This window comes from Rhineura floridana, chromosome 3 (genome assembly GCF_030035675.1).
Source record: "Rhineura floridana isolate rRhiFlo1 chromosome 3, rRhiFlo1.hap2, whole genome shotgun sequence".
NCBI classification, from domain to species: Eukaryota; Metazoa; Chordata; class Lepidosauria; order Squamata; family Rhineuridae; genus Rhineura; species Rhineura floridana.
In genome coordinates, this window is record NC_084482.1 from 159,856,584 (window position 1) to 159,882,671 (window position 26,088).

Genomic DNA, 26,088 nt, shown 5'->3' on the forward strand with positions numbered 1-26,088 from the left:
GCAGTAATTATACAGCCACCTATTTCATGTGTGTTTCTGCCAGGGGTGGGAGATTTATACTGAAGGCCAGCAAAAAAGTTCACAAGTAAAATATAGTCAATAAATTTCCTCTGTTTGCATGTACATATATTTCTTTTTAGTGACACAAATGTTATAGAAGAGTTGAGTCAATGCTAGAATGTTCTTTATCTAGATCATGGATGAAAAAAAATGGAAATGGACTGCCTTCAAGTTGATCCCGACCCTGTGAATAGGGTTTTAATGGTAAGCGGTATTCAGAGGGGGTTTACCATTGCCTCCATCTGAGGCTAGTCCTCCCCAGCTGGCTAGGGCCTGTTCAGCTTGCCACAGCTGCACAAGCCAGCCCCTTTCTTGTACGCAACTGCCAGCTGAGGGGCAGCTGGGCTCCTTAGAACTATGCAGCTTGCCCACGGCTGCACAGGTGGCAGGGCACGCAACCCCTGAGCCACTCACTGTGGGGGTGATCTTTAGCTGGCCTTTGACACCCAGGAGACACGAGTGGGGATTTGAACTCACAGACTCTGGACTCCCAGCCAGGCTCTCCTCCCCACTCTGCTATGCTGTGCAGATCATGGATAGCTATCTTTTTTTTTTTAGCTTGAGAGCATCCTTGGCCAACCCCCCTAGGGCTGCATTCCAGCAGTGGGTGTGGCCATCCCCAACTCTTGTGTACACATATGCAAGCATACACAGAGCCCCCTCTCCTCAGCTGATGCATGCAGATCACCTGAGGGAGGGGCATTGTCATCTCATTACTGGTCATCAGATGATTGATGCAATGATTGGGATGGAGGTGATTTGCATTCCCATCATGACACTGTGGTTTAAACCTCTCTGCCCACTCCAGTGTTATGTCTAGTTTACTTTCTTCTTGCCACCGCTGAAATTGGTGGGGCCTTGGGGGACCAGGAAAACTTGCTTTGGGGCCAGGGGTTAGTGACCCTGATCCAGAAAATGCACCAATTTGTGTGAACCGTTGTGTTTTCAAGGCTCCTTATTAAAATGTTTTGCCGTGCGCATTTAAAGGCCATTGTAGGCCTTGTCAGATAGATTTTCAAGTAAAAGCTTTCTAAAAGTATCCAGCAGGCCCTAATGTTTATTAAAAGATATGTTTATTGAAAAGTAAAATTAGGATTATGTTGTAGCAAGTGTATAAATTGGTAATGTGCCTGTGGTTGCATTCACATGGCACTGTAAACCATAAACAAAGATTGGAAGCAAGTGTGAAAGGCACTTCACTGTTGGCAGTGTCTGTATTAACCCTTGTGGGTTCCAGCAATCACACTGATAAACACTTTAACAGCAATTAATGGTTTCATTGGGTAGATAAAAGGGGTTGCTTGCAGCCTCATAGGGGATGGCACAAAACTGGATTTGTAACAGCTCAGACTGCTGTATTTGCCAGTTCAATAGCAGGGGCCTTTGGGAAATGTAGTCCCAAAACCCCACAGCCCATGATTCCAATGAGTCCTGATGCTAATAAGACTACAGCTGCCAATTCCATGTCTGTTTCAGCTGAGCTCTGAACTTAATTCTTGTAAAGGTCATGGACACAACTTTTTCAATAGTTTTTCAAACCAATTTTAAAACTGAGGAGCATATATGTTCATTTTGAAATTGGACCTCTAAGGCTGATAGCAAAAATTGATTGGGCAAATATCTGCATGTTCTGATATACTGAAAAATAACCCAGTTAAACATTTTATTGGAGTTGTAAGATTGAAAAATAAGTGTTTTGAGATCCTCCTTTGTATGGGGCTTCACTACTATTTGTAACATTTTGTATTTTGCACATATTACAAGAGCACTCTGTTCATTGGAAAAAATATTCCTGAAAACATGACAGTTTTTCTTAGAACCATTAAAATGTCATTAATCACAATGACTTGTTTAAAGCCCCATAAAGCCAGAAGCCCCAGAAATTCAGCTGTAGAAATGGCTTATTTGAACCATTAGCCAACTAATCTATTTGCCAGGCTCATGTATAAGTTTGGGGTGTGTATCTGTGTAGAAGAAATCCAGCTGACTATCAGATTCTCCTAGTTACTTAGAAATCCTCTTGAGAAATTGAATATTTTTGGGTTAATAAGGCAGGGAGAGACAGATCAGAACAAAGAGACACTACACATTCCTAGCATTTGTCATCCGTTCACTGCTTTTGGTGTTCATTGTATTGATAATGAACGCAAGTAAAACATGTAAAATTGTTTCTGCTACACCAGGGATGCTCAGATGATTTGTATTTTTAGCTTGTTGATACAGAGAGAGGCTGAGCTGTATTGCCGAGCTTTAGTTAACTCTTTGCAAGCCACACAATGTATAGTCATGCAGGGCTGTAACTAAAAGGCTGTGCCCCTTGACATTGATGCTAGGAAAAGAAAGGAAGATATTGCTGGCAGCATAAGAACATAAGTAGAGCCTGCTGGATCAGGCCAGTGGCCCATCTAGTCCAGCATCCTGTTCTCACGGTGGCCAGCCAGATGCCCATGGGAAGCCTGTAAAGCAGGACCTGAGTGCAAGAGCAGTCTCCCTTTCTGCGGCTTCCGGCAACTACTATTCAGAAGCATACTGCCTCTGACCATGCAGGCAGAGCACACCCATCATGACTAGTAGCCATTGATAGCCTTAATCTCCATGAATTTTTCTAGTCCTGTTTTAAAGCTATCCAAGTTGGTGCCATCACTGCCTCCTGTGGGAGCGAATTCCATAGTTGCACTATGTGCTGCGTGAAGAAGTAGAATGAATTATGTAGCCAGTGTTGATCATGCAAACTGCTACAGGGAGAAAACAGTGGTCTGTGTTTACTGCAGCCCAATGTTTTGTCTTGGCCAATAGCAACAAATGAAGTGTGTTGCAATACAAGTATAAATTAAAAATAAATTCCATTCCCTCTGTTTTTTTGTGGTTGTTTTTGCCACTGGTATGTAATAATATTACAGAATCAAACGTATCTTTCTTAATGCCCCTGGACTGGAGCAGGCTTGCACAACTTGGACCCATGGCTTGCAATACTGCCATAGCCTAGTCACAGTCTCAGCATTACTGTCTGCCAGGTGCCCATTTTTGCTGTCTTGGGCAGGCAAGGAAAACAAGTGTTTTGTTGAGTTATCAGTGGGCTGCCTTCCATTCATGGCCAGCTAGTTGTATTTGATTTGTGTTAATCTGGATTACAGAGTAGCTTTCTTGTAAAAACAGATACAGTAAAAGTCAGTCCATCATCTCAGTCTTCTATGGTATCTCCAATCTCTGATTTGTGGCCCTTGTGTACTATAGCAGTTTAAATGAATGGAAGCAAGCAGCAGTATTCTCTGACTGAAAACTATGACTGAAAGTACAGAAAACAATGTATATAATAAAAAAGAGACCTCTAAGTGGTTTGATAGAATAGCTGGCCTGGGAAATGGGAAAAACCCTAATGAGTCACCTAGTCCTTCTCCCCACTAATGCAGAATTGTTCCCTACTACATAGGGAGTTTCTAAGTCTTGCTGCATTGCTTTGTTGGCACCTAATATTCTTGACTTGATGATGAGATGTACATCTTGGGTCTTGACTGCTCTCTGGAGAATGGTTGCAATTACTTAATAGCCGAGAATTGGTCTAATATCGTTCATTGTAATTTTGTCTCCTCAACAAGACAGTAGTTCAGGGTGTTGTGGTGTGCAGCAGGGCTGTGGAGTTGGAGTCGTGGAATCGGAGTCGGAGTCGGAAGCAATTTTGGGTGGAGTCGGAGTCAAAGTCGGAAGCAATTCTGGGTGGAGTTGGAGTCGGAGTCAGAAGCAATTTTGGGTGAAGTCGGAGTTGGTAGAAATGTACTGACTCCGACTTCCAAATAAAATCAATATTTTAATATTAATATTAATTTATTGATATTAATACGTTAATATACATTTGCCTGTGAAGGAGTCAGAGTCAGACAGTAGAAAAATTAATATACATTTGCCATTTATGAAGGAGTCGGAGTCGGACAGTAGAAAAATAGAGGAGTTGGAGTCAAAAGTTTGACATACCGACTCCACAGCCCTGGTGTCCAGCTTCTTGTTTGGCTTCTAAGGCTGGGAAGAGAAAACTGAGATGTATGTAGCGAGTAGGCATTTGGATCAAAAAACCTCAAATTCCAAGGGTGCCTTTCGGACAGGAGTTGGGGTAGGGACATACAAAACAGGGTTAAAGCCAAAATTAACTTGAAAAAGAAAAGAAAAAAGTGTAAAAGCATTTGTTATTTATTTTGTTGAAATAGTACCCTCGCCAGATCTGAAGCTAAGCCAGTAAGTTTCCTGAGTGACCTTAGGTCAGCCACTGTTTGTCAGCCTAGTCTACTTCACAGGGGTGTTGTGATAATAAAAACAGGACAATCTAATACACTACCCAGATGCACATTTAATAAACAATTAAGTTTTTGGTTATTTGTTTTTAACAGGTCATTTGACTGCTGGTACTGCAGTTCTTCATTTGTTTTTGGATTCAGTTCAAGGTGCTGGTTTTTATCTTTTAAAGCCTTAAACATCCTTAAACCAGGGTACTAAAGGACTGCCTCTTCCCACCTGAACCTGTCCATTAATTAACTTCTTAGGAAGTCTACTTTTGAGCGCCTCTACCTTCTGGAGAGAGGGTCTTCTTAGTAGTGGCACATAAGCTGAGACATCTCCCTCCTTCGCCATATTTGCCTAGTCCCTTCATTACTCTAATTAAAGAGTACTCAAAGAGTGGTCGTCGGTGGCTCTGCTTCGGACTGGAAGGAGGTTTCGAGTGGAGTGCCACAGGGTTCTGTCCTGGGGCCGATACTCTTCAACATTTTTATCAGTGACTTAGATGATGGGGTGGAGGGAAGCCTTATGAAGTTTGCGGATGATATGAAACTGGGAGGGATAGCTAACACAATGGAAGACAGGAATAAAATCCAAAGGGACCTGGATAGACTAGAAAATTGGGCTGAAATTAATAAAATGACATTCAATAAAGACAAATGCAAGATTCTGCATTTAGGCCACAAAAACAAAATGCACGGGTACAGGATGGGAAATACCCGGCTTAGCAGTAGTGCGTGTGAGAAGGACCTTGGAATTGTAGCGGATCGCAAGTTGAACATGACCCAGCAGTGTGATGCTGCGGCAAAAAAGGCAAACACGGTTTTGGGCTGCATAAACAGAGCTATAGTTTCCAGGTCGAGGGAAGTAATAGTCCCACTATATTCTGCATTAGTCAGGCCTCATCTGGAATACTGCGTTCAGTTCTGGGCGCCTCATTTTAAGAAAGATATAGACAAGTTGGAGTGGGTTCAGAAGAGGGCGACAAGGATGATAGCCGGTATGGAGAACAAGTCGTATGAGGAAAGGTTGAAGGAACTTGGCATGTTCAGTCTGGTGAAGAGAAGGCTGAGGGGCGACATGATTGCACTCTTTAAGTACCTGAAGGGCTGTCACATAAAGGAGGGTACAGATTTGTTCACTGCTGCCCCAGAGGGTAGGACTAGGTCTAATGGTTTTAAGTTGCAGGAGCGTAGTGTCATGGCCCCGTCAGAGGACTCATCAGACGAGGATAACTCGGGAGTAACAGCAGCAGACCCAGAAGCAGCAGACTCAGAAGGAGAAATGGAGGAAACTCCTGAGAACCCAGCTCCTTCTCCCCCTCAGCTGCAGAGCACCCCAGACACAGCTGAAGCCTTCAGCCAGACGCAGCCAGTGAACAGGATACTCCCCCCTCACGGGCAGAACGTAGACAACAGAAAGTCAGGCAGAAGAGGGGCAGGCCTGTCCACCTAAGGCCAAAACGCTGATGGCTCACACCTGCTGACAAACCTGCTCCTTAAAAGTCAAACCTTGACTTCAGCTTGTTGCTGACTACAACGTCAGGCGTGACCACTGTGTGTCCTATTCCCTGAACCTTGACTTGGACTGATCTCTCGGCAAACTAGACCCGGACCTTCACTGACGTCTCTTCTGGATTTCTGGCTTGGCACGTAAGCTTTGAACGGCCTCTGCTCTTATCTTGCTTCCTCCTTGCTAGCCTGGCAGATTTATAGCCAAGCTGCCGGCTGAGGACTTACGGCCTGGCAATTACCAAGGAATCTCCAGCCCTGCCTGCACCCCCACCGACACTGCTGTCTCAGTGACGAGCTGACACGTAGATTCAGATTGGACATTAGAAGGAACTTCTTGACAGTAAGGGCAGTTCGGCAATGGAACCGACTGCCTAGGGAGGTGGTGGGATCCCCTTCGCTGGATGTCTTCAAGCAGAGGCTGGACAGCTATCTGCGGGAGATGCTCTAGCTGTGGATTTCCTGCTGTGAGCAGGGGGTTGGACTCGATGGCCTACAAGGACCCTTCCAACTCTATGACTCTATGGCACCAGACAAAGTCTGTCCTGTTTTCCTCAGCCTGTAATGACATCTGAAGGCCTTTTTATGATAGCTTCTCCCCCTACCCTTCTCAATTGATGATGATTGTTTTAAAAGCTTTTACATATTTGCTCACTTGTTTGTTCTCATTGCGTTCATTGTCTTTACCTGCTCCTTTTGTTGTATTATTATGGTGTTATTATTTCAAAGTTTTAGTATTAATTTTTTTTAGCCACATTGAGGCACAGTGATGTGGCAGGATATAAATTAAAAGGTTCCTGTAGAGATGGCAAATCAGTTCATGGTTGGGATTTCTCTCTAATATTTGTACTGATCTGTCATCATGCTGTAGTTCTTCCTTTTTCTAATTAGAGTGCATTGCTCTCCTCCTTGATGAGGCTGTTCAGCAAAGAAGGGGGGAGAAGAGAAAGGTTGATGGTGAGGATGGGACTACATTAGTGTTTGGATGCTGAGGCAGCATACTTGGAGCTGAGCGACTGTGGAAGAGCGGCCAAGTGAGAAAAGAAGGTGGCTCATGGAGGAAGAGGAAGGGGGATGGGTAAGTCCGGGCACCTCCACTGTCAGTACTGAAAAGTTAACTGTGTTGTGTGGAGAAAAAGAAAGAAGAGCAGGCAACCAGTGAACCAGTGAACCAACGAAGTTGACAAGCAAATATAAGGAGATGCTTGGATGCACAATGTACATGTGGGCAGCGGAGGAGGAAGAAGGAGGCAAAGCGAGGCAGGATGATGGAGAAGCAATGATGATGGGGAGGGGGGTGAATAGGTGGTACATTGAGGGCAGAGATGGGAAGGTGAGCTCTGCTGTGGTGATAGCAAAGTGGGGCAAGGGGCATGTGTGAAATTGAAGATGTGGGTGCAGAGAAATTGGGTTGAGGGTTTCTTCCATGAGTATTGTTTTCTTGGTGTGGATTGCATTTACACTGGAGTTTACCCACCAGCATGGCTGAAAACATGTTCCAATTTTATCTGGGAACTGGAGTTAAATATGTACTTGTGTTCAAGGATTTTTTTTAAAAAAATCTGAAAACATTAATGTTGCAATAAGGGGTATTTTGGAAGTGAATATTTTCACATTGGTTTGGGGTATATTATTGACCGTGGTGGAAATGTTTTGCTTTTTGACATACTTGCTATCATAAAGTGAACACTTTATTTATTATGGTTTATTATTTATTTATGTGTAGACATTGGAAATGAGCTATGGGACTTATTTCCAATAGCATATGACTGAGCTGTTAGTATAAAATGGGTGTAACTGTTGCCTACATCAAATTGCCAGAACAGTTTATTTTTATATCTCCAGTCTTTTTAATTAACTGTGAATTGTAGCATCTCACTAGCTCCTGAGTCTTGCAATGGACTGCTGCAATCAAGTACCAACTTTTTAAAGAAAATGAATTCAGGCTTTCTTTGCCTGAGCAAACTTTATGATAGCAGCTTTTAGTAACCAGAACTCAGTATTGCATATAGCAAGAAGAATGCCCTAATTTGTAAGCTAAGATTTGTAAAATTATATTTTTGTATGTTTATAGGAAAGATCAGCACCTTCTTTCTCCCGTGAACTGCTGGTATCTGGTACTGACCCAAACTCGGAGAGAAAGCAGAGACCATGCTACCCTGAATGACATCTTCATGAACAATGTCATTGTCAGACTTTCACAGATCAGTGAGGATGTCATCCGGCTGTTTAAAAAGGTAAACAAATGGTGATGCATCACATAATAGCATCCTGAGAGAGTAAATACCACATGATGTACTGGTAAGAGAACCATATGTGTATGTGGAATGACAGAGCAAATTAATCTGGACATGTTCTGCTATATTAAGACTGGTGAACTGTATTCTGTGGCTTCCTTATAAATAATTGTGGAGGAACTGTAACATTGGAAGGTTAAAGTTATATTTAATCTTTTTATTTATTTATTTGATTTATATCTCGTCGTTCGTCCTAGTGGGAGCCCATGTATTTGTGAACAGTTGTGTTATAAAAGTGGTTTGTGAGTATGAGGGGAAAAGACTGGTCATTTACTTCTGACTGAGGCCTGGGAGATACAGTGCACAGGGGTTTTTCAGATGACAGTCTTCCAAGAAACAGCTAGGCTGTTGTAATTACTAAACGGTGACTATATACCCTGCTGGGTTTCCCATTATGTCAGTTGGCATTAAATACCAGTTTTTATATGGATCATTGGAATTGAAAAGGTCAAGCTGTGAGAAATCATTTAGTGGACATTCCATTTGACTCTTGGTTTTTAGATAAAAACCAGTGAAATGTTGGATTGTCAGACCCTTTTGAGTAGGTAAAAGGTTCTGACTGAAGTATATAAAAAGGCAGGCACAGCATGACTGATGGGAAGCTGAAGTCTGCAGGGGAAGACCGAGGCTGCAGGAAGCTTCAGGAGAGCTGGAAGCAGCTAAAGCTAGAGCAGGGCTGAGAAACCCTGCAGTAGATGGCCGTTCAAGGAAGAAGTCAGGACACCAAGTGGAAATTGCTGAAGCTAAGGCCTGCAGGGAGAGAGACTCCATCAGCTGTCCTCCAGAAGCGCCAAAGCCAGATGGTTAGAGGTTGGCAGTAGACCACAAGAAAACTCTTTACGTTAACTGGGGAGGAGAACATAAGCGCAGTTGGCTATTGACAAAACAGGGAAGATAACTAGTGCAAGGAAACAGCTTTAAAACAATAGCTATTTTAAAGAAATAGCTAACATCAAACAAAGCTGCTGCTTCTTCCTAATTTTATATCCTGCCCTTCCCCCCAGAAGGAGCCCAAGGCAGCAAATAAAACACTAAAAGCACTCTAAAACATATTAAAAACAGACTTTAAAATACATTAAAACACCTTTAAAAACATATTAAAACAAAACATCATTAAAAGGTCCCAGGTCATGTTCTGAAGGCACATAAGGCCAGCTCCCTGCTGAAGCTAAGCAAGGTCAGGTCTGTTCAGTGCCTGGATGGGAGACCACCTAGGAACCATATGTAGGCCGCCTTGGGTTTCATGAAAAAGAAAGCGGTGTATAAATGAAATAAATAAATAAAAACATCTTTTTTAAAAAACATCTTAAAATGTAATTCCAACATAGATGCAGACTGGCATAAGGTCTCTACTCAAAAGGCTTGTTGAAAGAGGAAGGTCTTCAGTAGGTGCCGAAAAGATAACAGAGATGGCTCCTGTCTAATATTTATGGGGAAGGAATTCCAAAGGGTAGGCGCCACAACACTAAAGTTCGCTTCCTATGTTGTGTGGAATGGACCTCCTGATAAGATGCTATTTGCAGGAGGCCCTCACTTGCAGAGCACAGTGATAGACTGGGTATATAAGGGGTAAGATGATATTGCAGGTATCCTGGTCCCAAGTTGCATAGGGCTTTGTACACCAAAACCAGAACCTGGCACTTAGACTGGTAGCTAATGAGCAGCTAGTGCAATTCTTTCAGCAACGGAGTGACATGTTGGCAATACCCTGACTCATTGAGCAGAAGCGCTGCTGCAGTTTGCACCAGCTGTAGCTTCCGGATTAACCTCAAGGGCAGCCACACATAGAGCACATTACAGTAATCCAGCTTGGAGGTTACCAGTGCATGGACAACAGTGGTCAGGCTATCCCAGTCCAGAAATGGCCACAGCTGTCTTACCAGCCAAAGCTGGTAAAAGGCACTCCTAGTCACCGAGGTCACCTGGGCCTCTAGCAACAAGGATGGATCTGGAAGCATCCCCAGACTACGAACCTGCACTTTCAGAGGGGGCAAGACCCTATCCAAAGCAGGCAGTTGACCAGTTATCCGAACTTGGAAACCACCAAACCACAGCACGTGTGTCTTCCTAGGATTTATTTATTTATCCAGCCCACCGCTGAGTCCAGGCAGTGGTTCAGGGCTTGCATGGCCTCTTCCAATTCACGTGTTACAGAGAAATAAAACTGGATATAATCAGCGTACTGTTGACACCTCACCCCAAATTTCCTGATGACCGCTCCCAAGGGCTTCATATAGATGTTAAACAGCATTGGGGACAAGATGGTACCTTGTGGCACCCCACAGCACAACTGCCAGGGGGCCGAAAGACAATTGCCCAATGCTATTCTCTGAAAATGACTCTGGAGATAGGATTGGAACCACTGTAAATCAGTGCCTCCTATACCCATCTCACCATGTCTGCTCAGAAGGATACCATGATCAACAGTATCAAAAGCCACTGAGAGATAAAGTAAGAATAACAGGGTCATACTCCCCCTGTCCCTCTCCCGATAAAGGTCATTCATCAGGGTGACCAAGGCTGATTCAGTCCCATAACTTGGCCTGAACCCAGATTGGAATGGGTCAAGATAATCTGTTTCATCCAAGAGTACATCCAATAGTGTGTGCCACAACCCTCTCAGTCACCTTCCCTAAAAGGGGGTATTTGCAACTGGGCGGTAGTTGTCACAAAGCAATGAGTCCAGGGTGGGTTTTTCAGGAACGGTTGGATCACCGCTTCTTTCAGGGCACCTGGGACCACTCCGTTCCACAAAGCCGTGTTGACCACACCCAGGATCCACTTGGTCATACCACCTTGGCAAGCTTTAATAAGTCAAGAAGGGACAAGGGTCGAGAAGACACATTGTTGGTTGCATCATCACAATCACCTTGTCCACGTCATTAGCCGCATCAGCAGAAACAGATCTCAAGAAGTTGCAGCAGATGCTGCACTGGACACCTCATTGGGGGCTACAGTAGATGTGGATGGGACATCAAGATTGCTACGGAGGCGAGCAACTTTACCCTCAAAGTGCCTTGCAAACAATTTAAAGTGGGCCTCGGAAGGGTCTGAAACTCCATTTCCTGGAGTTGATGTCACCAGACCCCTGACAATACGAAAAAGCTCCACAGATGGCTACTTGAGGTTGCGATGGAGGCAGAGAAGTGAGCCTTCTTCGCCGCCCTCTGCCACACAGTAGGCACGGTTATGATGTTTTACTCATGCCCAATCAGCCTCACAAGCACGTTTTTCTCCACTTGTACACTAGCCATCGTCCAGCCTGTTTCATTGCCCTTAGTTCACTGGTGTACCAAAATGCAGACCAAGCTCCACGATGCCAGAGAGGGCGCTCAGTGGCAACCGTGTTAAGAGCCTGACATGTCTCCTTGTTCCACAGTGTGGCAAGGGCTTCAACAGAGTCACCTGCTCTATCTACTGAGAACTCCCCCAGGGTATTCAGGAATCCAGTGGATTCCATTTGTCTCTGGGGGCAAACCAACTTAATCTGTCCACTGCTTAACCATCTTAATCTGTCCACCACTTAACATCTAACCTGCAAACCATCATAGTATATTATAAATAAGTTATATATTATAAATAACATAATAAATAATAGATTTGTGTGGATTTTAATTTTTGTCTCCTGCTGTGTTCATCCTATGCCTAAACCCAGCTACTGTGTGTGTGATGATAGGTAAATAAGGGAATATTTAGTTTTGCCTGATTATTCGTTGAATAGGATTACTCCTCCCTCCCGACTTGATAGGCAGGGCTTCAGTGTCTTGCATCTTCTCTTCCAGGGAGAGGAGTCATCCTACTCTGCAGAATGCTTCCCTGCCTAGGGCAGTTAGGTTAGGGCTTTCTGTGTCTCTTCAGAACTCCCTTTTCCCCAACCCTTTTTCAATACGTGAATGTTAATTGGTTTTGTTTGAGTTCTTCTCTTTCCTCTTCTTCCTACCTTCCCACAAAAAAACCCTTCCCCTTTTTCTCTTTATTCCTACCATTGTTGGTTGATTTTTGTTGTGTTGGGGTGGAGGTTTGTGGACAGAGAATTTGGACCTTTTTGCTGCTTGCCTGGTTAACCCTCTGCTGGTGGTTCCCACTCCTTTGGGCTGATCCACCTTTTTGCTGCCAGAGCAGGCAGCGAGCTCAGGCCCTCCCTTAGCCTGTGCGAGCTCGCTCACCATCTTTGCTCCACCTCCCCAGATTGATGTTGCCTTGTCCTCCAGGGCAGCCTTATACCTGATCCCTTCGCCGCACTGTGCTTCCCTGCTTGTCTGCGGCTCGATTTGGTTGATTGTTTTCAGTATTGGTATGGGGTGTTTTTTCAGCAAAGGCTTTCTAAGCAGGGGAGACCTTTTTATTCAAGGGGATTGCTAAAGTGCTCCCCCATTTACTTAAAACAAACAAGAAAAAAACAGCATTGAGGCCACATTTCCCACCCCCACCTTCCGACAGGGCCAGCTTTGGTCCATTCTGAGGTGCTGAGAGTGTGGAGCAGTGTTTTTTCCATGTCTTTGTGTTTGCTCAACAGAAGCCTGCCATTTTAAAGCCGTCACAGGAGCCTACCTTTCTGAAGTGGTCATTACTGCCAGGTGCCATATTTTGGGGGGTGGGGGAACGGTTACTACAGCAAGGCAATGTCTAACATAAGGGCCGCTTCTCCTTTGCATGCATCATCTACTGAGGGGGGTGAACCTTCCGACTGGGCTGATTCTGTCACTTCTGGGGTGGCAAGGGATTCTTTGCACCAGTTGTCTTCTTCCCCAGAGCTGAGGGTGGCAGTATTTAGTGCTGCTCAATCCCCAGGGGGCCCTCTTCCCTTCCCCTCAGAGGGAAGGAAACTTCCTTAAATTCCTGTCTTGGATCACATGCTATATGTATGAGCAAATGAGGGGAAAGAGACAGATCTAAATCCAAATGGAAGCATAAATGGGTTTCCAGGCAACATGGCAGAAGTCAATCCCCAGGATTTCACAGCATGTCCAGGTCCTCAGAATCTTCTCCTGTGTGTGGCAGTAGCCACTCCTAAATCATAGTGGGTCTCCTGCGAAGAAAAGGCCTAGAATAGGCGAGGTGGAGAGGTTCCCTGATACTCCCTCTGCTCATCACGCTATACAGTAGGGCCCCACTCATATGGCAGGTTCTGTTCCAGGTCTCCGCTGAAAAGCGAAAACCGCCGGAAAGTGGGGCCCTACTCAGCTGTAGCATGGGGAGCTCCAGCCACTGCGCTCCAGCTGACAGCAATCAACTGGAGCGCGTGATCAGCTGGAGTGCAGGGAGCTCACATGCTCCATCTGATCACAGTCAGCTGGAGGTCCCCGCACTACAACTGATCGCCCCGCTGGCACCATCATATTAGCGGAATGCCGACAAGCAGGACCCTACTGTACTGGAACCTATGTCCACAGTTTCACAGGACCACAATTCTCTGCCCACGAGGTGGTTTATAGACAGACTAGATTGTTCTCCACCAAACTATTCCACCCTCTCTTGGTTAAGTCTCCAGGGTACTCCATATGTCTGAAGGAGCGAGCCAAAGGAGCCCAAGCGGAGGTCTTGGGGGCAAAGAAGGCTTTCCCTGCTGCTGAAGCGAAGCCTGCTATCATTGCTATACATGAGGAATTTCAAAAAGTGTGGAAGGCTAAGTGGTCTCAACCTAACAGGGCAAGGGCTTTCTCTAATTTGAATAAGACCCTCTATGCTTTCCCTGATCCTGTAATGCCACAGCTTAGGTTCCCAGCAGTGGACCCTCCGGTGGCTGCTTTGGCTGCTCCATCGGTCATAGCCACGGGGGAGAGGAAGTAGTCCAAAGACCCATGTAACAAGAAGGTGGAGAGTGCTTTGTGCTGTAGCTTTGAATCAAATGCAATGGTTTTCAAAACTACTGCTGCTTCCTTGTTCTGTCCACGTGCAGCCTATCTTTGGACAGAGGAGCTGCTATACAAAGTGGATACATCCAAGGTAGTTAAGGATGGTCTTAAGAAAATCTTCCATGCTTCCACATTGGCCACTGATGCTTCCCTGGGTGCTTTCCAAGCAGTTGCTAAGTCCATGGCAGCTACAGCTGTAGCAAGACAGAACATATGGCTACACCAATGGACGGTAGATTCTGTTGCCCAAAGCAAGCTCTTCAATCTCCCGTTTGCTGGTAAATGGCTCTTTGGGGGAAAATTGGATGCTTACTTGGTGGAAACTAGGGACAAAAAGAAGGCCCTTCCTCAACAAGGAGGAATTAAGGTGACATGTATGAAGCCACAACAGCAGCAATCCTTCTGGTCCTTTCATCCTTTCTACAGGGATTATGGTTTCTCCTCATTTTGACCCAGGTGAGGATGACAGAATAGAGGCAGTGGACGCGGGTTCCAAAGACTCACATCCCAGTTTGGATCCACTCACTTTCCCAAGGGATCCAAGAAGGGTAGTACCTGACAATCCAACACAGTACAGCATCCTCCTCCTTTTTATTTGTATGCCGCCTTTCCACAAAAAATTGAGCTCAAAACGACTTGCAACAAAGTAAAGGACAATTATAAAACAAAACAGTTTCATAATAACAAAAAATAATAAAGTAGCAACTTTAAAAAAATGTTTTTAAAGATGTTTTGTTTTAATGTATTTTAAAGTCTGTTTTTATGATGTTTTAAAGTGTTTTTAGTGCTTTTGTTTGCTGCCCTGGGCTCCTACTAGGAGGAAGGGCAGGATATAAATCCAATAATAATAAATAAATAAATATAACAACTATCACAGCAAACACAGCTACCCCCAACCCTCAAAGCCAAAGGGGGAAAAACCCTATACCTTCCGCAGAGGAATAGTAAGGGAGGCTCAAATGCCTCCCAGCATAATCGGCAAACTCCAATTCACAATAAGAACCAATTTTAATCTGTGCCTGATTATGCTGGTCTGCATTCGTTGAATACAGTGGTTCTCAAACTTTTTTGGTTTGCGGCGCACTGTAAAACATATAAAAATTTTCTGGTACACTTCGTGCACTTAGCCCCTCTCCCACTCTCGCTCTCTAGTTATAGCTGAATCTTCCTGGGGGGCTCAGCCCCAGGACCTCTTTCCTGATGGGCAGAAAACCTGAGTGGGCGCAAGTGTCCCTGAGCAGGTGCAGAGCGCCTTTTGCCTCACACGCAACAGGAGAGGAGAGGTGGGGAGGGGTCTCCCATCCCAGGCAGGCCTAGTAAGCCCCGTCACCTTTTTTTCTCCCCCTTAGTCCCCCACAACCCCCCCAAGTTTACCGCTGCCCTCCCTCTCTCATCCTGGCTGGTTTCGAGCCACTTCCTTCGGGGGTGGCCCCCAAGAAGAGCCAGCGGGGCTGATTTTGGCACGGGGCTCCTTCGAGGGCACCCCCAGCGAGGCCCCCAGAGCCCCTGCCTGCCTCCTCTTCCCCTGGGCGGGCAGGCAGGCAGGCTCGCTCCCTCCTTCCCTCACCTCTGGCTCTGAACTGGGCCGGCAGTGGGGACAGCCAGAGAACCAGCGGTGGCACAGAACGCGATTCCCGCTCCCTCCTCCTCGTCCTCCGCTGCTAGGCCTTGAATCCTCAGCCTCTCATGAGCCACTCTCCCAGTGCGGGATGGCCCAGTCCACAGTAGTACTTCGGGATAGTCACATGAACAGCTGCACCGACCCTCCCTGTCCCCTTCCCTGCCGTCAGGTGACTGGTGGTTGCCTCGGTCATAGAGACCCGACTGCCTAGAGCAGCATGCTATGGCTGCCCATCCTGAGAGAAGCTGAGGAGGCCATGTCTTTTAAGGGCAGATTGCATGCCAACGCTGCAAAATTACCTGCGAGTAACGGATTGATTCTCTAAAGGCCCTAGTCTATCATGGATGTAATATTCGTGGCACATCTAGCCACCTCTTGTGACGCACCAGTGTGCCGCGCGGCGCACCATTTGAGAATCACTGGTTGAATAAGATATACCACAGCAGTGAACTATCAGTCCAGGGAGGGATTCCTCTGCCCCCCATTATATCCATCATGTCTTCTCTTCTTCCAGGCATTTTAGGATGTGTTTTTAAATTTGTATATTTGTTTTTAATGTTTTTAATTGTTGTAAACCGCCCAGAGAGCTTTCGCTATGGGGCAATATACAAATGTAATAAATAATAATAATTCTGTAAACACCACATCTGAAGATGAAAATGAATTTCTTTTATGCTGTTTTATAAATGTGTGTGGTGAGGCCCAGGTGGCCACTTTACAGATTTCTCTTGAATGCAGCCGAAGCTGCCACGCCGTTGAGAGAATGAGCAGTCACCCTCTTGGGGGCCTCTCTATCCAGGGCCAAGTAAGCTTGTGTTATGGCTTCTCTCCGCCACCTTGGTATGGATGAGGAAGAAACCTTCATTCCCCTAGAAGGACCAGAAAAAGCCACAAAAAGTGCCTCTGATTTCCTGGACTTCAGGGTCCTCTCCAGGCACAAGCACAGCACACACCTGACATCTAAACAGTGCCATTTGTACTCCTGGTCACATGATGGATTTGGACAGAAGGAGGGAAGAACTACCCCCTGTGACCTGTGGAATACTGAGTTCACTTTTGGCATAAAAGAAGGATCAGGTCTCAACACCACTTTGTCTCTGTGAAAGGTATACAACTGGGAAGAAGAGGAAAGAGCTAATTAGAGACTCTTCAGGTCCAGTATCTTCTCCTTTTCTCCTTTACAGCCATGGTTGTGATTACAGTTAGGATTACGCATAAATTGGGTGTTAGGTTTCAGATTAGTGGTGACATACAGACTAACCTTTGTCTAGGACTAGTTTGGCTGTGCATGGAGGAAAAAACATATTATTAAAGGATTATTTGAGCTTGAGATAACAATATACTGTAACCTAGCAACAGCTGAAAACAAGCTGTTCATGTGAAAGTGTGTGTGTGTGTGTGTGTGTGTGTGTGTGAGAGAGAGAGAGAGAGAGAGAGAGAGAGAGAGAGAGAGATCCTTTTGTTTTATTTTAAAGCCCTTATCCTCAAACCCCATGGAGGACTTCAGCTGCTGCTGAAATTCTGCTTCTTATCACTTCTCCCTATCTTAAATGTGAAATAACGCTACGGATCTAGATCTAGATCTAAACTGTAATATATTTGTATAGCATTTTACATGATAAAGGTAAAAATAATTTTTTCTTTCACTGTTCACCAAACTAATGGTTTTGTCTTCACACCCTTTCCTTTTTCTGCTCCAGCATCCTACAAGCCAATCATCATGAATGCGGAGCGTGTTAGCCACTGAGAAATATCTTGTAACATGCGTCTTTGTCCATTCCTGCTGATTAGAGCCAATCAGAGTTAATGGAAGTGAGTCAGCCGCTGAGAAGACTCTTCTTAGTAGCTAGTACACTTCCCTTTCATGCTGATTGGCTCCTAGGGATGTCTGTTGTTGTGGGAAAAGAATTAAGAAGGATCTAATTCTCAACGCAGCAGCAATAAAGGGGGGGATGGGAGGAGGAGTGACTGTAACTATCGTGAAGGGATCCTGCACTTATGAATTTACTACTTATGCTACTGACTAAGACCTCAGGTCAGTCCAGTGCCCTGTTGACTCTTTTGCATTTTAAAAAAGCAATAAAATATTGCTTTGCCTTGACAGGTTTAACTATTTATTTTCTTAGACAGGCAAGTCTTTGGAACTGTCGCTTTTTCCTGTCATGACCAATGGGATCTGTGTTTACATTGTCCCTTCAACTAAGTTTCCCTCTGCCACCCCCTTAACTGAAATGTTCCTGGCATGAACCATCAGTAATATTAGTCTTGATGCCATCTGCAGCTTGCCACACACAACATCTGCTTTTAATTAGAGCAAAGCAGAGTTATTGAGTTGTGAATAAAATCTCAAATGTACCCTCAACATATCGCTTGAGGTTGAAGTCTCTACAGCTCGCAAGTCTCTGGGAAATAATGATGAGCTAAATCTATTTTCAAAAGGCTTATTCAGTGTTGCAATTTTACCATTACTCTCTCTGTGTGTGCGTGTACATATACAGTAGCAATTGGCTGCATTTCTGCAATAATTGGATATGCCAATGAATTATCAATTTTTCCTGATATTCTCTATCTTTGTTGAGACGATTTAGAAGTTGCAACTGTCCGTGGCTGTTTTCCTATTCATTCTTTTTAATTTAAAAATTGCTTTGAAATCATTGATAGCGTGAACATTAATGTTTATCGATCTTAACTTTCTATGTCAGCTCTTGAAATGTGTATTCCCTATCACTTATATAAATAAGTATATTGGGCAGGCAGAGGAGGTTGTTGTTGTAATCTGTTAAATGATATTTGTCAAGCTTGCACTGGGACAGGTGCAGAACAAGGAGAGAGAGAGAAAGGAAAACACCTCTAAAGATCTCAGCGTTCTGGAGCAATGGGCCTAGAAGGGATCCCAGTTACTAACTGAAACTGACATGCTATTTGCTTTCTCCGGGTGGGGGTGGGGGTAGATCAAATAGATTCTGAATGGAGGAGGATGCTGTTTTGACAAAAGAGGAAGTTTTTCAGCTTGACCTCACGAGTTGTAGCTCTTAGAACCCTCTCACTCACACATACACCATGCACTGTGCTGAGTGGGGGAAAGGAGCATAGGTTGATCATTTTATAGGACAGGAAAACTTATTTTGGGCTGGAGTATGCAGTACATTTAATCGCTTTCTGCTCAGAATTGGGGGAGGGAAGAAAGGAAGGAATACAGGAGGGAGGGGGAAAGAGGATTTCCACTCCAAGATTAATTTGAGGGTCCCTTTATCTCTCTGTCTCTCTCCCTCTGTGTGCAAAATCTCCATCAAGCTGCGATCATGGCAGCTGTTTTTCTTCCAGCACAGCAATTGCATTTACACCCCCCCCCCAAATACTTACTGTACTGTGAGGGGGGGGCAGAAAGGGCATAGATAAAGGAGGAGGAGAAATTAACTGGCCTGGTCTGAGCTTTGCTAAGGTGAAACTGACTAGGTGCATAGGCACACAGAGGAACTCTTGTTTTCCATGGCTTTGCTGGGGGGGGGGCGACAGATGTTTCAGATTAGGAGAAGTGGTGAAGGGGCAGGATTGGGAGGGTGGCACTAGCCATCACAGAGAAAACCATTTTTTTCTTTTGTCAGAAATAATGATCTAAATATTGATATTTCTCAGGAGGAAAAAAAACCTGAAAGTAAACTAGTGTGGAAACGGAAAGAAACCACTGACGGAAATGCAGTCAGATCGACTGCAACATGAGGATCCCATCCTTAATTCACACACAGTGTGTTATATTCTGAAACTACTCTTTTTCTAGGCTTTAACGTTTTGTGTATGACTTTTAGCCTTGTCTTTCTTATTTGTATGTTTGCTTTACCTGAATAATATTTGGGAAAGTGAAGGCATGTCTGAAGCCATAGTGTTATTGACCAGGGTAAGAGCACCATCTAGGCCAGGCTTTGACAATGAGGCAGGATTTGCATATCTGTTAAAGCAATCAACCCATAAAACAGATTAATAACATATGTGACAAAAATGGTCTTGTGATGTTCTATAATACAATTCCTTTTCACATATTATTTGTCCTGGAAATCGCCAGTCTTTTAGCATTTTTCAAAACATCATCCTTATCACATGGGTAAGTTTTCATTTATCTATTTAAAAATACATCTACTGCTTTCCACCCACCCATGATGGTGAAGATGGCTCACATCAGCAAACAAAAGAAAACAGTAATGCAAAATCATTTTACCATGTGAAAGTTGAGGAGGTAGATAATCTGGCAGTTGTATCTTAAATGGTTATGTGAAGAGGCCTGTCTGCTGCTTCAGTCAATGCAAGATTGTTTCTTGGAACTTGTTTTTATTTTTTATTTATTATTTGATTTATATCCCGCCCTTCCTCCCAGCAGGAGCCCAGGGCAGCAGTGTTTTTCAGTGTTTTGTGCAGTTATTTCAGTTTTTATTCTGCAAAGACTGTTCTCAAGACTGTTATGCAAGCTGCCTGGTACTAGAAGGGTTAAGGACATCCCTAATTGTTCCACAGCTGTTGTAGATTGCTCTGATGGTAAATTGGAATAGCATTTTGTTTCAAAGATGTTAGTTATTTCTTCCTTTGAGCCATTATTAATTGTTTTTGACATATTGTGGGGGACATGCATACAGGAATGGTAATGTGTGGTGATTTTTTCCATTGCAAATGGGTATTTTCATGATGCAAATATAAACAGTTGCCATAAACAGAGTGATATATAAATAAATCCACAACTGATTCTTGTTTTACGAGCCTCTAGCAATTTGCTACTAGTGTTTATTATTGGAAGTTAACTTCTTTACCTCATGGGAGCTAAAGATAAGTCATTACTTATCTTTGTCTTGGGGGTTGTAAACTTCATTAACTTCGACATGAGCTTTTTGTGGTGGTAGAATTATTCAGAGATATATAGAAAGGATGACTGTCATTGACTAATTTTTTCTCAATTTTTTTCCACTGAATTAATTTGTGTGCATGAAGCTATAGATTGCCAATAAAGCATGTTATTCCTCTTTAAGGTGTTTTTAACACTCCTTGTCCTTGTCACACTTCATTTATTGGTTAAAACAGGGCAATCTCACCTGTGTCTTAAGTGTGCTGTCCCCTCCCCACCTTGATGCATAATGTCCTTCAAGAAATGGTGCAGGGGCCATTTGAACACATTGCTGAGCTCAAGGCAAACAGTGTTCAGCTCTGTTGTGCTCTGTTTCAAGAAAAGCTCCTCATCCACTCCTTTTCCTATGTTCACGTGTTTTTAAGTTACCTTGTTAACTGTGTAACATTGGGTTGCCAACTAACCACAAAAATGGCTGGCCTCCTCTTGTGCCACCTCTTCTGCAGGTTGATCTGTAGAAATCAGCAGATAGAGTTTTTCAGGGCCTAGAGACATTATTACTTTCTCATAATTGCCTTACTGGAACATGGGTTTGCAAATTCTTTTGTAACCTTAGAAGTAGAATAGCCTCAGGTGATCCTGGTATGTTCTTATTCCCATAAGATAACAGTTTTAAAATTCCAGCTAAATGTTCATGGTTCACCCACCCCCTTTGGAAGTTTGTTATTAATGCATTAATATTTTGGTAAATTTCATATTAAACATGGTGTTCATGGCCAAACTCTAATTTTGTATTGCTGCTTTTTTAAAAACCATGTGTAATAGCAACATTGATTTTAATGCACAGTGTGGCAGCTATTTATACAGGTCTCCCTCCCTCCCTCCACTTGAAGAATCCAAGTGGGGAGGGAGTGAAGGAGGTTGCAGAGACTCCCACATCTGAATGGAGAGAGGATGGCAGAAGAAGAAGGCTCTGCCTTGGAGATGCTCTCTCCTTCCCCCTTTCCCCTCTCTCTTCCCTCCCGCTGTCACCTTTAAGCAATCAATGTGTACCATCAAGCCAAGCTTAGCTTCTGTTGAAAAATGGAAATGGACTGCCTTCAAGTCGATTCCGACTTATGGTGACCCTATAAATAGGGTGTTCATGGTAAGCGGCATTCAGAGGTGGAAGGTTTACCATTGCCTTCCTCTGAGACTGAGAAGCAGTGACTGGCCCAAGGTCACCCAGTGAGCTTCATGGCTGTGTGGGGATTCGAACCCTGGTCTCCCAGGTCATAGTCCAACACTCTAACCACTATGCCACAAAAAAACCCAACCTGTCTGGAAGTACAGCATTTGAGTTAATACTATCGAGATTAAAAGCCAGGTCTAGAAAATCTCCTTAACCTGGCCATTTCTCCTTAGCCTGACCTTTAAATGTCCTTCCACCCTCCCTGTACTCCAAGCCCAGGATGCCCAAACCACATTAGGAGATTGTCCCTTAAAGCTTGTAATTCCTTTCCATACACATCTTATTTGCAGTCTTTCTCACTTACTCACTCTCTCATACAGACACTTGCCCTTTTCCTTTCAACCACTCTCCCCAACACCATGGGCTCATTAGAAATAACATTAACAATAATGTTATTTTCACCAGGGAAAAAATTGGAACCGGTAAAAGCAGAAAATAGCAGAAAGCAAAGAAGCACTGAATGGAACCACCTGCCAGTTCAATGGAATGTGATTGGACTGGCATCAACAAGCAAATCTCATCCCTAATGTAACTATGGCTTGTTACAGCTTCCAAGAGCATGTACACAGAACAAAGTGGATGCTTATGCAATTATGTTTGCCCAAGTTTTTCTTCATTTTTTTCTTACAGAGGATGTGCTTTTTTGTAGGCAACTCCATAATGTTTGAAGCAGCGCTTGGAGAGATCCTTATCTAGCACAAACAAGTTGGTGTTCACAGATTATTATTATTTGATTTCTATCCTGCCTTCCTCCCAGCAGGAGCCCAGATGTGACTGAAATATTGATTCTATGGCAATTGATGATCTTACTTAGAGAACCATATAAAAGAAGGGGGGCTGATCCAAAGTCTCTTCCTTAAGGTGAAGCCTTTTCTTCATCAGCTTTCCATTGCACAGTGTTCTCTACTTATTGTTACAAGTGTTAACATATAAAATTACTTAAACTGGTAGGACACTGAAGAAATGCACACCATCTACCATAAACTGGCAGATGGGACCACTCAGAGATACACAGCTGTTACAGGACACTGTTTATCATAGATATCATTGCTACACATCTGTTCTGTATTTGCCATCCCCTCCTTTTGCTATTCTGTGGGTATGGATTTGCAGAAGGGGGTTGGAAGGAAAAAAAATTCCTGAGCACCTGATACTTCTTTAGGCCAGTTGAGGAAGTTGATATACATGATCAATGTAATTCTACAAATAGCCTGCTACTTCCAAGTATCCATCCAAGGATGGAGTTAATGGACATGTGTGAGGTGAAGGCATAAGGAGCATAGCTGTGCTGATATTTGTCTGGGGCCACCAAGGTATTTGGAGGTATTTTGCTCTGTTGTTTGGTTAGGTTGAATGTTACTTTTACCATAATCATAAGAGGTGGTGAGAATAGGTATGTGGAATAAAGATAATGTAAAAGAAGGAAAGGGGCAAAGAATAGGAACCCTTTGTAGTTCAGGCTGCAAAGCAAAAAGGAAATCAGTTGGAGTATTATAGAGGGGCCAAGTTGAAAACAGAAGAAAATTTAACACAACAAAAACAGCTGCCTTTGAAGACGGTTCGGAAACAGCAGCTTGTGCAAAATGCAGCGGCCATATCGGTAACAGGGACCAGACAATCCGAACATATAAAACCGATTCTGGCCCGCTTGCATTGGCTGCCTGTATGTTTCCGAGCTCAATTCAAGGTGCTGGTTTTGACCTATAAAGCCTTTCATGGCTTGGGACCACAATACCTGATGGAATACCTCTCCCGATACGAACCCACCCATACACTACGTTCAAGATCAAAGGCCCTCCTCTGGGTGCCTACTCCAAGGGAAGCTGAGAGGCTGGCAACAAGGGAGAGGGCCTTCTCAGTGGTGGCCCCCAAATTATGGAATTATTTTAGTGACGAGGTGCGCCTAGCGCCAACACTGTTATCTCTTCGGCGCCTGGTCAAGACTTTCCTCTTCTCCCAGGCATTTTAGCATGTGTTTTAAATTGTTTTTGTATTGTTTTAAATTTTAAAATTGTGTTTTAAATTGTTTTTAAAATATGTGTTTTAAATTGTATATTTGTTTTAATGTTTTTGATTGCTGTAAACCGCCCAGAGAGCTTCGGCTATGGGGCGGTATACAACCACAATAAATAAATAAATAAATGAACAAATAAGTTGTAACAAGCAACCTGCACCTTGCAATAGCTGGGAGCTACACAGCCTAATTGCTGTTTGAGATTTTATGATGTATAATGTTGGTACATTTATTGCATGCTGGTGATTAGATAGAGATTGAAGAATAAATGGCTAAAATCACCCCATGGGTTTTATACCAGTAATCTCCACTGTCCGATCATTATCTTATCCTCTGTTTGCTACATTACAAAATTGGGCCCTTTATTGTAATAGGAGAATTAAAGACAGATTTCACAAAACATTTTTCTTTGCCCTTCTTCTGGTTCATCATGTGCCATCAGCCACAGCTAATACACAGGTTATTTTGGTCATCGTTTCACAAATTAGGGGTGTTATGTATTAGTGTGCGTTTCTGTACTATGGTGAAATGATATTGCAAAAAATGAGGATTTTTTTTTAAATAAAGAACTGTTGATAGTCCTGCTTCACCTTTCTTTTGAGACTTACTGGGGGAAAATCTGGTTTATTGCACCATAAATTCCTTACAATACTCCCAGGAATTAAAAAGCAATTTCTATGCAGACTACTTCATCAAAAATAACTTTATTTGCACTTGTTGCTGACCTCTGGAGGGAGATAATATAAATATATAGGTACTGCTATTGCTTGGCTGGTTGTGTGGGGATATACATTCTTCTATGTACAATGGATTTTTGAAATGGGCTATTTCCCATTGTATCCAATCCTTCCTAGAAATATTTGGCCTTCCAGGGGTGCCTTCATTGCTATAATCATAGCCATTCTGAGATGTACTGTGGTGGGAATATGCCCTATCATTGCATTGCTGCCTCTCTGGGTTTGATGGTGTCAGAAGACATTGCATCATCATGTTGTGACAGTTGCATAAATAATTAATGGTTCACAGTCATGGGAGATGGATTCACTTTGTAAGGCTAAAGGGCTAAAATTTCTAGATGATGGTTTATGTGAGCGGGTCTAATTGTCAAGACAGATCTCTGTGGTAGCTTGGATAGGAAGCATTCTGTGGTGACATGATCTTAACAAGGAAGAAATTCATGTCCCTTAATATTAACACAGATGCATTAGATTCAGCGAAAGAAAATGAAGTGAATATTTTATTCAGAACACATGAAGGAAAGAGTCTCTTCTCTCTCCGGCCCATATCTGCTTAGCATCTTATCTTCATCAGTGCTAACAGTCACAGTTAGCTCATACAAAACCAGTTTTTTAACAAAAGTTTTGGGTTTCCATTCTTTTTGCTGGGTTTTAGGTGGCATGATAAGAGTTACAAAAGTTTAGCTATAATGGTAGCGATATTCCATTTAAGCAGATGGATTCTGATTTTAAGCCAATGTAATATCTCATGGCTTGTTTGCCGTGTTCCCTGTATTTTTAGGATCCCTACTCCAACCATAAGAATTAAATCCAGTGTTATTTTTGTTGATTAATATGGCATACATTTTCATAATAATGGTTTAAAATCCTCAGTGGTGGTAATGTTTCAAAGTGATAGACTTTTTACACCACTGTGTCTTCTTGCTAGGTGTGGTATTATAAGTCCCCCTATAAGAGCAAGAGAGAGCCAGTGTGGTGTAGTGGTTAAAGTGGGAGACCAAGGTTCAAATCCCCACACAGCCATGCAGCTCAATGGGTGACTTTGGGCCAGTCACTGCCTCTCAGCCTCAGAGGGAGGCAATGGTAAACCACCTCTGAATACCACTTACTATGAAAACCCTATTCATAGGGTCGCCATAAGTCAGAATCGACTTGAAGGCAGTACATTTACATTTTTATAAGAGCAAGAAGATTGAAACTCCCTCCCGCAAAAGGAGGCACAGCATCATCATGATGCTCAACATAGAAAGATTTGTTATAAGATACAGAATGGCAACATATTTTGCTGTTTCATTTATTGTTTATGCATCGGTTGCCAGTTGGTTTTCGGGCCCAATTCAAGGCGCTCACATTAGTGTTTTTAAAACCCTGAATGACTTAGGCCACAAATGTCTGAAAGACTGCCTCCTTCCCTACAAACCCTCTTGGGTGTTGAGATTAGAGGGGACCCTTTTGGTAGTTCTGCCACACCTGGAAGTTTGGGTTGGTGGTGGCCTGGGAGAGGGCATTCTCTGTGGTGGCCCCTAAGATGCAAAACTCCCTCCCCTCTGAGATGCATCTGGCAACTTCATTGTACAGTTTTAGGTGAATGCTGAAGACGCACCTCTTTACCCTGGCCTTTGACATCTGAGATGTATATTTTTAGGACACACTCTATTTTGTGATTTT

General features: G+C 43.5%; 1 protein-coding gene across 2 annotated transcripts in view; it reads left to right on the forward strand.

The window, feature by feature from the left end:
• Positions 1 to 26,088, forward strand: part of SRGAP3 (SLIT-ROBO Rho GTPase activating protein 3) — a 332,528-nt gene that overhangs the window by 159,788 nt on the left and 146,652 nt on the right. For both annotated transcript variants that reach the window (XM_061618521.1, XM_061618522.1), the window contains exon 3: positions 7,912 to 8,074. In XM_061618521.1, coding sequence (XP_061474505.1) covers positions 7,912 to 8,074 — 163 coding nt within the window. The remainder of the gene's footprint in view (positions 1 to 7,911; positions 8,075 to 26,088) is intronic.